Source organism: Mytilus edulis, chromosome 8 (assembly GCF_963676685.1).
Source record: "Mytilus edulis chromosome 8, xbMytEdul2.2, whole genome shotgun sequence".
In the NCBI taxonomy this organism is placed as follows: Eukaryota; Metazoa; Mollusca; class Bivalvia; order Mytilida; family Mytilidae; genus Mytilus; species Mytilus edulis.
In genome coordinates this window covers 88,517,664-88,532,467 of record NC_092351.1, presented here as the reverse complement: position 1 = coordinate 88,532,467, position 14,804 = coordinate 88,517,664, and the positions used below count along the sequence as shown (strand labels likewise).

Here is a 14,804-nt window from a genome sequence, read left to right as displayed (position 1 = left end):
TGTTCTGATATAATCAACAAAAAAATTCCCACAAAAGGGGGGGGGTCATATCCTCTTAATCCGCCTCTGTTTCTATACTTGTTTGTATTGATATGCTATTGCTATCAATTCTTTATTAACCAAATGTTTTACAACATATAGGTACACATAATCAATATATACTAACTAAATATATAGATTACTAAAATATACGATCATAACAAAACAGACAGAAGTATTAAATACACAAAAAATAAATACATATAAATATAATTCCAAATAGCAAATATTTGTAACAAATGAATTACAAATCATCTTACTGAAAACAGTAATTTCTGAGCTTAAGTGCTCTAAATATATATTTTCCCAAGTTGCACAAGTCTTTTACATTAGTAGTGCTTAATAATTGTAAAAGTTTATAAACAGATGGCTTACGCCAATAATATGGTTTTATCAAACATTCACGAACATTAGAATATAATGGACATGATAAAATAAAATGCATTTCATCCTCAATATCATGTACAGGTTCTAAGGTTTCTATTAACATTGCTACTATACTCAGGGTATTCGTTGTTTTGTGATAATTATGTGCCCTTCACGAATTTCTATTAATTCAAACACAACATAAGTCAAGGATTTGTATAGTCTCACTATGCAAATCGTTGGTTGGTAGAAGCTGTTAATAAAAAAATATTGTCAGCAATACAAAAACATATAAAAGATAGTAAAATTGCTAATATTATAAATCAAATCAAATCAAATATTTTATTGTCATATAAACTTTACAGTTTGTGACCAACATATATTAATACAATAAACACAATAAACATATATACATACATATTAAACATACAAAATATCAACAGCATTAAAATTTATAACAACAAACAAGTTGTTAAGAGTCCCCTGCCCTCAGTTCTAATGACTTTTTCAAGAAGGATCCTAACTTATTTGTTTGTAAAGGCGATGATGGATTTAGTAAATAATGAATTTTTTCTTCTTCATTTAAATTATTAAAGTTATTATTTTCTGTACATATGTGATGAAAAAAGTCATTTCTTAGAGTTTTATTATACTCACAATATAGTAAAAAATGTTTCTCATCCTCTAGTATTTTACATTTATGGCAAAGACGTTCCTCTCTTGGGATTTTAAAATATCTCCCCTTTTCAATCAAGAGGGAGTGATCACTTATTCTAAATTTAGTGATTAATCTCCTTATCTGAAAATTAGATGTATTTAGATAATATTCTAGTTTGTAATCTTTTTTAAGTTTTTTATAGAGAAAAAATTTACTTTTATCATCGATGTTTTGAAATTTATTTTGAATTAAATCTTCATATCTATTTTTCATTTTTAACTTTATATCGTTTTTTATTTTATTTACATCTTTTATGTCCTTACAAGTAGAAAGAATATTAAGGTCAACGTTAGTCTCTTTAACAATATTTTTAGCATATGTATACCATGAGTAAGTTCCTGTCAAATCTAGAGACTGTGCTAGAGAAAAAGCTTCCTTTAACAATGGATTAATATTATTATTATATAGTCTAGCTAAATATAAAAGGGTTTGTGTTTTAATAAAACATTCTATAGGCAATCTTCCTAATTCAACTCTTGCTCCTAAATTGGATGCATTTTTTCTTATCCCTAGAGTAGATTTACAAAATTTAAGATGCATATTTTCTATGGGGGTTTTGTCTATAAAATCAAGTTGATTAATTTCTTTTCCTGAAGTTAAGGCTCTGCTTTTGGCTCGATGAAAAGAAATATATGTATCCAAATATGTTACTTCTGAATTATAGGTCATAATTGGTTTTACTAAAGAATCAAAAAGATTATTTGCTACTTTTATAGGTAGATTATTCAATGATTTAGTATATGATTTTATTGCAAAAAATACTTTTTTTGCTTTTTTTGTCAGCTCTAAAGTACTTTGTGATAAGTTTCCATTACATTTTATCAACATTCCCAAAAATTAATATTCTGTTACACTCAATATCAATTTTATAATTTTATAATTTTATATTTTTTTTTGTTTGTGTTTATGTGCAACAAGGATTTTATAATAAGAAAATTCTCACTACGATTCCTTCAATCTCATTAAAATCTGATGTTCTGATACGCTACCCTCCACTCAAAACATCGGATTTTAATGAGATTGCAATTCCTTGCAAATGCAAAAAAATGCAATTTTCCGAATTTGATAATTTTTAGCGTCTTATTCAGCTGTGTATATATCATGTATATGCCAACACATGGTATGGCAGTTTTGTTGTTATTTATTATGTTCAATCTACTTTTAAGTGTTTTTCTTGTACAGTATTGATGGACCAGTGAAAAATTCAAATGTGTTTTTAATATTAGCATAATTATTCAACAAGTTGTGACACTACCGTTAATTTTGTTACTACCAATGGGTCGATGCCTCTGCTGGTGGACTATTAGTCCCCGATGGTATCACCACCCCAGTAGCCAGTACTTCGGTACTGGCATGAAAATACGGATTTTTTTGTGTTATTAAAATTTACTGTTACAAAATGATAGGAATAATTATAAATTAAGGAATGTATCTCCCTCATGCAAAGCTCTCATTCCTTTCACGGATTTGGCTATACTTTTTGGACCTTTTGGATTATAGCTCTTCATCTTTTATATAAGCTTTGGATTTGAAATATTTTGGCCACGAGCATCACTGAAGAGACATGTATTGTCGAAATGCGCATCTGGTGCAAGAAAATTGGTACCGTTAATTTTGTTTCAGTATGATAAGAGTATCTCAGCTACCCCTTTATTAATCTCATTTTAATTAGACATATCTGCTCATTTTATACTTGTTGTCGCTAAAATAATTCTTGTTGTCGCTTCTTGTCGCTTGTTGACGCTTGTTGTCGCTTCTTGACGCTTGTTGTCGCTAATTAGTGAGACCCCAAGGTTATGCTTTTTTGTTTGTATTTTGTCCAATAATTTCATTGTGTTTTTGTTGTAATATTGTGTAAAACAATATGTATATAAAAGATCATAAAAAGTAAAAGAATGGAACTTTTCTATAAAGATCTATAAATTACAACAAAGCACATCAGACGCTCCGTAAATTTTATGGGATTCGTAAATTGGTTTGTATTTTGTTGGTACAGTGTGACTTCCGCCCTGATTGAGAAGTGAAAAAAACCAATCAACACTGCTAAAATGAGCTCCAAAGCAAAGAAAAAAGAAGGAGCTGGTGAACCACTGCATGACTTAGAACAACAGTTTATTTTACGCCTTCCACCGGTAATTATCAATATTGTGAAGTTGCAAATACCGCTGTGTTTTGTGTATGTTTTGTTTGTCTATGTTTTGTTTGTTAGACAGTCTGACAGTTTGATTTGTTTTCATCTTCATTCTTCCACAGGAGTTTGAAATCCTATCAATAAGAGGGTAAAAATATACCAAAGTCGACTATCACAGTGTAATAGTCGACTTTGGTATGATAGTCGACTTTGGTATATTTTTACCCCCTTATTGATAGGATTTCAAACTCCTGTGATTCTTCCTATAACAATCATTTACCACATTGAAATTTAGAGGTTGACTCAAGAAAACCCTTTCATCAGAGTGGTACATGTAGTTCTTAGCGGGACTTAGAGCTTTGATATCATATGAGACCATGTTTTTCTTGTATTGTAAACATGGTAAAGGGTTTAGCTTTAAATCCTTGAAAAATATAATTCTTATCACATTTAATATATTTTTTTCCGAAATTACAAATTGTGATATTAAATGATTTATAAAAAATCATTAAAGTTTAAAATCCATCTGTAAGATAAATTACGTTTGAGATAACGTCCATGTCAGTGCATGTATAAATCACTGTTAGAAGTCTGAAGCTGCTGATGATGTACAAACCTATATTAGTAAAGACTATTTTAATTTCAGGGATCTGCTATGGCCTTACGGAGAGAGGTCCAATCAGGGTCTATGACACTTAAAGACAGAATAAGTATAGAACTGAACCAGGATCATAGACATGGAGCTGTTAGATATGGAACAGATATATTTCATGCAAAGGTAAAACTTACACATGTTACAAGGGAGATAAATATTACAAAATATTAGTCACACCCTAGATTTCTTGGGTATGTTGGGAGTTTTGTCTTTTAAAAAATGTAATGTATAACTTCTTTTGGTAAATCATTCTGAGCTACAATAATATATAGTGTACTGATAAATATTATACTATTTCAGAAATGCTGTCTGCCTCTTGATACAATGTATTATAATTTCAAAATTTTAAGTGGGAAAGTTTTAGATACAAATGTACTGGAATTCTTATCATGTTAGTCCTACACACAATAGTGAAAACATCATTTAAAAAAATTCAGCATTTACATCATCTAATTGTAATAATTTTGTTTATTTTAGCTGATGGATTTGCCTTGTGTGATAGAATCTTATAAAACCATTGATAACAAAACAGCTTATAAAACAGCAGATTTATGCCAGGTATGGATATTAATTATAAGAGTTAGATATTAGATAGATAATAGATAAATTTTATTTCCAATAGAGGACCCATTATAGGCATAATCAGTACATTGATTTTTTTATATCAAACAATTGCAATAGACAATACACAAAAAAAATAAAAAAGAAATACAACTGAAAAAAACTTGAAATATAAATTGAATTAACAACACATGTAGTCATGTAAACCAGTATATTAAGTGTTTATTGACCATGCACTAACATCACATCCATTATAAAAATAGCTTTTGAGTTGAGTCCTTCCTCGTGGCTGATGCATATGAACAATTGTTTTGTTGTTCATATGCAGGAGTCACCAAGGGTAGGTGCTTAAAGGACACTCAAGCCAATATATGTTTTTCACACTAATCTACATGTATCACTATCCTGTCAACAATGAAGTTGTGAGTTTGATTTCTGCACATGGCTGGTGCACTCATCTTCAATCTTAATTGACTAGGAATTATCAGTTGTCCTATCAAATGCTGATGGTTCTCTCTGGCCTCCTACACCAATAAAAACTGGTCGCTGCAATTTTGACAAAATTGTATATTAATTAATAGTGTTGAAAGAGGCGTTAACACCAATCAACCAATAACATTATGAAGCAGACAGGGTAATCAAAATCTACTTTCTCCTTTTCCCCTGCTTTCTTCTTTATATCAATTCTTTGTACTTGATTTTTCATTTAAAATTCTTGATTCAAGCATCACTGACCAGTATTTTTTAGACAAATGTATGCCTGGGGGTACAAAACTATATGCCTGTTATCTCAGGTGAGTTTTGATTTACCACTAAAAAATCCTGGATAAGGCTCTGTGTATGGGCCCTTGAAATTTAAGTGAGCTTGCACCTTAATCCTGTTTAAATAATTCCTTTTAGTTTCTCCATTTAGGTCATATTTGTTCAGAAAAAAAAGGGGGATATACATCAGAAATCTTAGACATAAAAAGACAGACAAATCAATATCATAGAGAATCAATTGATTGTTGGTTGCTCAACGTCCAGTGGCAATTATTTCATGCATGTTCAGGATGAGAACAAGATAAATATAAAAACAATGGGTAGGTCTTGTCATAATAGAGGCCATTCCGGATGATGGTCGGAGAACTTTGGACTGCCACTTGAAAATGAGGGTATATTGAATAGGGACAGAAATTTTGCCTTGCAACAGGCCACCTACAGATCCCTCAAAGAGTTTTTGCAAGGGTTCTTAACATGCAAAGAGCATGGCAATTCCAAGAGAATCAAGTTAATCAAACAAACACCCTCTTTTATATATATTTTTATGTGATTGTAAGGATTCTTATAGCAAAAAATTATAATTAAATTTCAGATGCTGCTATGTACAAATGATGAAGAACCCATGTCAGATGAAAATGACAGTCTAAAGAAAAAAGATAAAGATAAAAAGTATCAGTATATTCATGGCAGTAAGTACCAGATTATTCATTAAAGGACATGAAAGTGTTAAATCGGTTATATAAATGGTAATGTTAGGAAGAAGACACAGAAAGAAAATAAAAAATGAGCATGCAGTACAAAAATTACTGTATAGCAGGTTATTATACCCCACGCAACGAAGTTGCGCAGGGTATAATGTTTTTGACCCGTCCGTCCGTCCGTCAGTCCGTCCGTCCGTCAGTCCGTCCGTCCGTCCGTCCGTCCGTCCGTCCGTCAGTCCTGTTTCTTGTCATCGCAACTCCTCTCAAACCACACAACAGAATTTCACGAAACCTTTTCAGATAATAAGGACATACTATGTAGTTGTGCATATCGACGGGAAATTGCGATTCAATTTTTTTTCTAGGAGTTACGCCCCTTTGAACTTATTTACTTTAATGTACTACTGCAACAGTTTGTCATCGCAACTCCTCTCAAACCACACAACAGAATTTCACGAAACCTTTTCAGATAATAAGGACATACTATGCAGTTGTGCATATCGACGGGAAATTGCGATTTAATTTTTTTTCTAGGAGTTACGCCCCTTTGAACTTATTTACTTTAATGTACTACTGCAACAGTTTGTCATCGCAACTCCTCTCAAACCACACAACAGAATTTCACGAAACCTTTTCAGATAATAAGGACATACTATGTAGTTGTGCATATCGACGGGAAATTGCGATTCAATTTTTTTTCTAGGAGTTACGCCCCTTTGAACTTATTTACTTTAATGTACTACTGCAACAGTTTGTCATCGCAACTCCTCTCAAACCACAAAACAGAATTTCACGAAACCTTTTCAGATAATAAGGACATACTATGTAGTTGTGCATATCGACGGGAAATTGCGATTCAATTTTTTTTCTAGGAGTTACGCCCCTTTGAACCTATTTACTTTAATGTACTACTGCAACAGTTTGTCATCGCAACTCCTCTCAAACCACACAACAGAATTTCATGAAACGTTGTAGATAATAAGGACATACTATGTATATTGACAGGAAATTATTATTCAATATTTTTTCTTATACAATTTTTTTTTCTTATACTTAATTAATTTCTCCAATGACAATGTGGGGACGTGGGGTATGTGAGCGTGCTCACTAAGGTTCTTTAATTTTCGCAGGTGTAATATTAAACAATTTTCATTGAATAAGGTATACGAAATATTTTGCGGTTGTTATTTTGGCAGATTCTTAACTTTTATCAATACCTTTGTATGTGCATTATTAAATTGGCAGAATTTATTTTGTCGATTATGTTCTATCAGTGAAAATAAGCTAAAATAACTGCTATACTGTACTTCATGTTTGGAATGGAAGTCCTATTGTTCTAGTTTGAATTGTTTCACATTTTTGTAATCCTTCTTTGAATATAAGGTATAATATAACGAGGGGAAACTCTATTTTGATTTCGTAGTCACTAATCCTATGTTCAAGAATGTGGTCATACATGTAGTTACTAGAATTGTGCAGAAAAGGGGTTTTGGGAATCAAATTCAAATACTAGATGGGATTGCAACCTTTTCTCAGATAAATTGTCATTTGAAAGGATATCATAAGAGAGAAAATATTTTTTATCTGATTATATCTTTAAAATGCATAATAAGAGGAAACTATGTTTTGAATTGTTTTTTTTTCTTTCTTTTCAGTTACTCCACCTTTAAAAAACGTGAAGAAAAGAAGGTTCAGGAAAACATTAAAGAAAAAGGTAATGCAGAATGTCAACATAAACTGATATATATAATATGCATTAAATATTTACAACTGGACAGGGCTCACACTACTTCAGAATTATAGGGAGAAGTGACTTCTCTTTTTGAAACTGATAGGGAGAAGTGACTTCTCTTTTTGAAACTGATAGGGAGAAGTGGTGAGATTTGAAAGAGAAGTGCTCATTCGCGCGGTGCGCTACAATGTTTGGATTTTACAATAGTATAAAGGGCCATATGTAAATAATGTTCTTTTTATATTGTTCAATTCATATCTGAGTAAAAAAAAATACAATTAAAGTAACATTTGAAATTAAAAGTTGTTTAAGTTTTACTAAGGTTCTTGTGAGAAACTTATTCCAACTAAATGTATCTAGCACTAAAAAAAAAATTATTTTAAAAAATGTAAAGAAATTATAATATATCATTATTATAATTTAATTAAAAATTATCTTGTGTATGAAATTCAGTGTTTCTCATAAAAAAATATAAAAGTTATTAAGCTGGGCCATAATATATTGAAATTAGTATAATAGTCTCAGAGTTAAGCAACTTTAATCAATAGTTTGAAACAATCCATAAAAAATATAGGGAATTATATACACCAATCAATTAGATGTAACCAAAAGTCTGTTAATGTGTGTGGAATGCGTAATTTTTCCCTTTGGGATCAATATTCTTCTGTCAGCTGTTCCGTCCGTGCGTCCGTAGTAATTATTGTAAAAGTACGGATTTCGGTCATAGCTGGTCCGGTTCAGATCCGTAGTTTAGAAATCGGTCAATGGCGGACGAATGCAAGAAAATTTACAAAAATAAACGATATTTGACAAGTTATTTGAAAAGGAACATGAAGTTTTTAATGCAATAAATGGATTAAACATTTACTGGAGGCAACTTTTATCACGTTTAAATGAAGTAACAAACTTATTTTGCCGCCGAAATTTAGGTTGATGTACGTTTTCGAGTAACAAGCACCGGAACTTACGAAAATGCATGAAGTGATAAAAGGTTGTATTTTTATCAAATAACCTGCTACACACTGCGAAGACAATGCTTCAACCTCTTTTCTAAAGATAATGAATCGTTTATGTCTGAATTTCTTTAATTATCAATAAAAAATTGATGTTATATCAACTTGGTAAAAATTGAAAATGTCCGATGACGAAAGCGACTGAAAGCGAGTATCGTCAAGAACAGGGCGACTTGATTTCGCTTTTGGGGGTCGGGGAAAGCGAAGTGACGGTCGGGAAGGCGACTTCTTCGCCCAAGTTGCTGGTAGCGTGAGCCCTGACTGGATATTGATCACCCATCCATACATACTATTTTAATGCCCCCACATTAGCGAAAGGGGCATTTAGTATTACCTGTGTATATAAATAAAAGAAGATGTGGTATGATTGCCAATGAGACAACTGTCCACAAGAGACCAAAATGACACAGATATTAACAACTATAGGTTACCGTACAGCCTTCAACAATGAGCAAAGCCCATACCAAATAATCAGCTATAAAAGGCCCCGATAAGACAAAATTGATGTAAAACAATTCAAACGAGAAAACTAACGGCCTTATTTATATAAAAAAATGAAAGAAGTACAATCTTCAACTCAGAGCCTTGGCTCACACTGAATACTAACTTTAAAATGGCTTGTTTAATTTTCATTAAATTTTGACAAGTATTTACTTTGACCTTTTGCCAAAAAATATAAACATTTCAAAAAACTTGAACCACACACCATATATGAAAAATTGGCTAAATAGCAGTTTGACAAAACACTAATTTTGATCATTGAGAAGCTTAATAATTCTGTAACAATAGAATGTGATTCAAACATTCAGCTGATATTAACGCGAGATCTCCCTGTAGTGTCATGTACCACCTTAACATGTTGTTAATGTCTTGTTAAATTTTTAGTACATGGAACAACCCGACATTGAAAAAGAAGTAAAGCGACTGTTCAGACAGGATGCTGAGGCTATAGATGTTAAATGGGAGTTAATAACTGAGGAAGAGAAAGTGTCGTCAAGTCAGACGAAAGGAGGAAGTGATAAACCACTGATACATAGATCTGATACAACCACTAGTCTAGATTATGGTGAGTATTAACAAAACACCTGATACAGAGTTTTAGGTGTAAAATTGATAATGGTGAGAACTGAGTAGAGGGTGGTAAAGGGTTATTTTCGTGCAATGTGATAGCCGTTTTTTATTTCACGTTCAACATGTTTTTACTTTTTTATTTGATGTTCCGTGCAAGACGGGTGCCTCGTTCAACGTGTTCTGCTTATTTAATTTTACGTGCATCATGATTTTCAAAGTCTTATTTTGCATGCTCGGTATTTTTCAAATAAAATTCAAACACTTGGCAGGGATCGTCAAGAAATACTTTTTTAAAAGCTGTAAACCAATTATATCATAAATGTGTATACTAAATCGGGAATATCAAGTAAAACAAAGAGTTAATATATACAAGAAGGTCACAAAAGGTTCAAATAAAAGTATTTATTTTTCGTGCAACGTTCATTACAGAAATTATTTTACGTTCAACATGAAATTATGTCTTATTTCACGTTTTTTTCATGCAAGCACCCCCCTTTACCACCCTCTGAGTAGTATATATTCAATAGTTATCAAAGGTACCAGGCTTATAATTTGATATGCCAGACGTGTGTTTTGTCTACAGAAAACTTATCAGTGACAATCAGATCAAAGTAGTTAGAAAGCCAAACAAGTAAAAATTAAAGAGCATTGAGGACCCAAAAATATGGATAAGGTAATATATGCATGGGATAAGAAAATCCATAGTATTTTGAATTATTTATACTTTTGCAAACAGTAAATTTATAAGAATTACCATATAATTGATATTTATGTCAACACCAAAGTGCTGACTACTACTGGGTGCATGGTTTTTCAAAAGCAGAAAAATTGTAATATTAATATTATAAAGTTATTAGACAGTCATACTTGCAGGTATGCAGATTTTCGAGAAGGGACTTTTATTTATAATTTATATTGAATGAAACTTTTGAAAAAATTATATATAAAATTTTATTTTCACTTCTGTTTCTAAATTTATTATTAAATTAAATAATGCATGTACAATGTTATTTTCAGCCATATTTGGAGAATTAAGCAGTTCAGATGAAGACGATGAAAAAGATGTGAACATCATGGATAGTGGCGAAGATGAAATGTCGCGTAGTAGTTCCTTCATCCCTCGACAGACTTCGTATGCCAGTCTGGACATGGCTAACTCTGAGAGTCAGGACGCCATGAATGACACAGAATCAGCAGAGTTGGCGGGTAAATTGACAGAGTTAAAGAGACAGGTGGAGGAGATCAGGAGAAGGAGACAGTCACAAGAAGATCGAGTGGCAACGTTAGAGAATCCAATGTTAAAGGTAGGAGTTATCTTTCTTGTATTAGTCAAAGTTTTCATTTATTATCCTGAACACTGAGGTTGTGAGTTAGAACCCTGCTTGTGCGGGTGCACTTGACACCATCTTAATTGTGTGTTTTCCTATTGAAGCTCTATAAATTTCTTAGGGAACTCGGGCTTCCTCCACCAATAAATACTGGCCGCCAAGAAATAGCCCATAAACGGTACTTAAAAGTGGCTTTAAAACACAGAAAATGTAAATCAAATCATTTGTTATCCTACTGCCTCAATGGCCTCCTATTAGCATGCTCACCTATAGTGCAAGTCACCAGGCAGGTCAAACCATAAAAATGAAAATGTGTATTTGGTGATTTATCTCTAAATATCCACCATCATGTAAGTTTACCATAATCCAGGAAAATTTTCACTAACAATAATAAATGAATCCACAGTGCATTTAGCATGATACATCTTCCAAATTCCAGTTGCGGAACAGCTATGAACAAATAACTTACTTTCTATAATTCTTACTTGTTTTATCCTTTTCCTGACCTGTTGATTATTTTTATTTAATCAAAATGTGGTTTGTTTGATCTCAGATTTTCATTGGTCAATATTTGTTTATGATGTCAAATCTTCTTGCTTTCCTCTGAAATTCCCATTGCGACCTCATGAATCAAGGCGACCATGCTTGATGGTGTCACGTAGAAAGAACGCATCTTTCTGCAGATTATCATGAAAAGAAGGAATAAGATTGCCTATCATCTTAAAATCATTAGAGAAACAGATGGAAACAGATTGCACCACCAAATCTCTTGCAATACAATATTTATTCACTCTACCACAGTTCAATTTTAAATATATAAAACGCTGGACGAGTCATATCTTGACTTATATCTAGAAATTGACAATGAGGGTCGGTTGAAAACAAAACTTTACGACAAAAGAGATGATTTCAGCTTTCCAATTGTGAACTTTCCATTTCTAAGTAGCAACATTCCAGCAGTACCTGCATACGGGGTATATATCTCCCAATTAATACGATATTCCCGTGCTTGCATTTCCTATCATGATTTTCTTGATAGAGGGTTGCTGCTCACAAGGAAGCTATTGAACCAAGAGTTCCAAATGGTGAAGTTGAAATCATCCCTTCGTAAATTTTACGGACGCCATCACGAGTTGGTTGACCGTTATGGAATAACCGTTTCACAAATGATATCGGATATGTTCCTTACGTCGTAACTACAATCCCCTTCCCTTTCATGAATGTGACCTACCGAATTAGACTATTTACCGGATTTGTTATCACATAAGCAACACGACGGGTGCCGCATGTGGAGCAGGATCTGCTTACCCTTCCGGAGCATCTGAGATCACCCCTAGTTTTTTGATGGGGTTCGTGTTGTTTATTCTTTAGTTTTCTATGTTGTGTCGTGTGTGCTGTTGTTTGTTTGTCTTTTTCATTTTTAACCATGGCGTTGTCAGTTCGTTTTAGATTTATGAGTTTGACTGTCCCTTTGGTATCTTTCGTCCCTCTTTTAAAATTGAAGATTTAGCTGTTGAGTGGATGAATATTGTTTCACACTTAATGCAGTGGTTGAATCAATATGTTTAGATTATAATATGTTAGAATTTACATGTGATATAAATTGTACAATGCGTAATGAAAAAGTCTTGTGTTTATTACAGCAAACAATGCAGGAAATGTTGAATAAAACCATTAAAGAAGAGGATGAGAAAGGCAAAGAGGTTTGTTAATTATGGTTAAGAAAAAGATATGAAAAGGCAAATTAAAAAACTATGCCAAAAGAAGGACACGCTATTCATTGCTATTGAAATCAATAGGAACACTAAATTGACTGAAAAAGATGTAAAGACTGAAATGTCCATAAAACATTCAACAGACAGTGAAATATTGAGTAAAACAAAACCCAAAGACAAAAATTGTTTGTTTAATTAATTCATAAGTGTATTCCAAAAGATGTATTTTTCATTTTCATTTTTCAAATATAAATGAGAAAAAAAGCATTGTTTAGATGTCAAGATTTTAAGGTTGAAGGAAATGTAAAATAAAATAAAACTACAGATAGAAGTGTTCTACACTCCCTGGATTTTTTCTCAAGTTTTGCAGTTTGTAGGTCTAATACATTGTAAGTAATATTTATATTGAGGCAAATGTAAAGATATATGAAAAGTACCAGTGGAAATTAAAGACAATGAGATGAACATGTACCTATTAGTGTAAATTCAGAAATAATTACGTGCATGTATTATTGCAATTTTTCAAGTCCAATTATCATGATTATTGCATTCATTTCTGAATTTCTGAATTTCCAGTGATTAAATATTATAAAAGATTTTATTCAATCCTAAAATGTGTATTATTATTTATTTGCAGTTTGAAATATTATCATCAATGTTGGGCTGAGAAAATTGACCAGAAAGATGTTAGTTGAAAGAACAAGGATTAAAACAAGAGCCAAAAATGTAACTGTTTCTAGAAAAAGTTTTGTTGTAAACATACATGTACTTATCTACCATTCGGAGCAGAGGTCCTCTTTCACAATGAGAAGAAAGTTGAAATGGATTGGCACTCACACCACATCTTCTTATATCTATGCCATGATAGATTCTATCAGTTTGTTGCAAGGTTAGGATTGGTTTGGCTCCAAATTTTTTGTGTTGCCTGTAAGCAAAGCTCTATTGACAAATCTGGATCCTATTTGCTGGTTATGTGTCATCACTCCAGATTTTAAGATGTTGCAGAATTGTAAATTTAGGAGATACTATGCAATTAATGATGTATTTAACGTCTTAACGTCACGGTACTTGTCTATCCCAAATTCATGTATTTGGTTTTGATGTTATATTTGTTATTCTCGTGGGATTTTGTCTGTTGCTTGGTCCGTTTCTGTGTGTGTTACATTGTAGTGTTGTGTCGTTGTTCTCCTCTTATATTTAATGCGTTTCTGTCAGTTTTAGTTTGTTACCCCGATTTTGTTTTTTGTCCATGGATTTATGAGTTTGAACATCGGTATACTACTGTTGCCTTTATTTATACACAGCAGCCCTTTTAGATTATGTTTTTTACAGCTCACCTGTGCCTACTCTAGCTTTATTTCTTTTTTTTGTAAAGATATTGATACATATAATTAACTACCTTTTCAATTGATTTTACCTACAAGTGTATATCAAAAGAATTTGCATACCTACTCCTATTGGAAGGCAGAGTGGACAATCTAGAAATTTTGCCCAACCGTTGCCTACTCCAACTGTGGGCGGGTGGGCAAATCAAAATCTATCTGAGCTATAGTGTATCTCTAAAATTTATTTGTTAAAAAAGAAAGGCAACCAATAAAATTTATATAAAAATTCAAACAGGGATTATTTTACTTGTTAGATCAGTGTCATTATCATCAGGCCTTGAAGGCATAAAACTTTGCTCAGTGCTCAGAGCACAAAAATCATGCTCGAAACATGCTCAAAACACAAAATCACTGAGCAAAGTTTTAATGCCTTCAAGGCCTGATGTTAGTAAATTATTAAGATTGATTTAATTTACTATTATCTTTGATTTGCTTGAAATCATGAATCAAAGTTGTATAAATTATTTATTGATGTTGTCTTTTCCTCATTATATTGCTATTTAAGATATAAGATATTTGTTAATGTGTATTTGAAATGAGGAAATGTATTTATTGCAATGGATAATAGACAACATTAAATTTATTTCAATGCTCTTCAACTTTGAACTTTATTTGGCTTTTTTAACA

At 32.2% G+C, this 14,804-nt stretch overlaps 1 protein-coding gene across 2 annotated transcripts; it reads left to right on the top strand.

Moving 5' to 3' along the window:
* Positions 1-3,099: 3,099 nt before the first annotated feature.
* On the top strand, positions 3,100-14,409 carry LOC139486558 (transcription initiation factor TFIID subunit 7-like). Of its 2 annotated transcripts, XR_011655602.1 has the most exons (10): positions 3,100-3,255; positions 3,901-4,032; positions 4,387-4,467; positions 5,825-5,921; positions 7,589-7,647; positions 9,564-9,744; positions 10,767-11,053; positions 12,721-12,780; positions 13,430-13,856; positions 14,097-14,409. XR_011655602.1 is itself a non-coding variant. In XM_071271479.1 (9 exons), exons 1-9 carry the CDS (start codon positions 3,172-3,174, stop codon positions 13,457-13,459), a joined length of 1,011 nt encoding a protein of 336 aa, XP_071127580.1. In that variant the 5' UTR covers positions 3,100-3,171; the 3' UTR covers positions 13,460-14,409. The 2 variants fall into 2 exon arrangements, 1 of the variants encoding a protein (XP_071127580.1); XM_071271479.1 differs by having other exon boundaries at positions 13,430-14,409.
* The last annotated feature ends 395 nt before the right edge of the window (positions 14,410-14,804 follow it).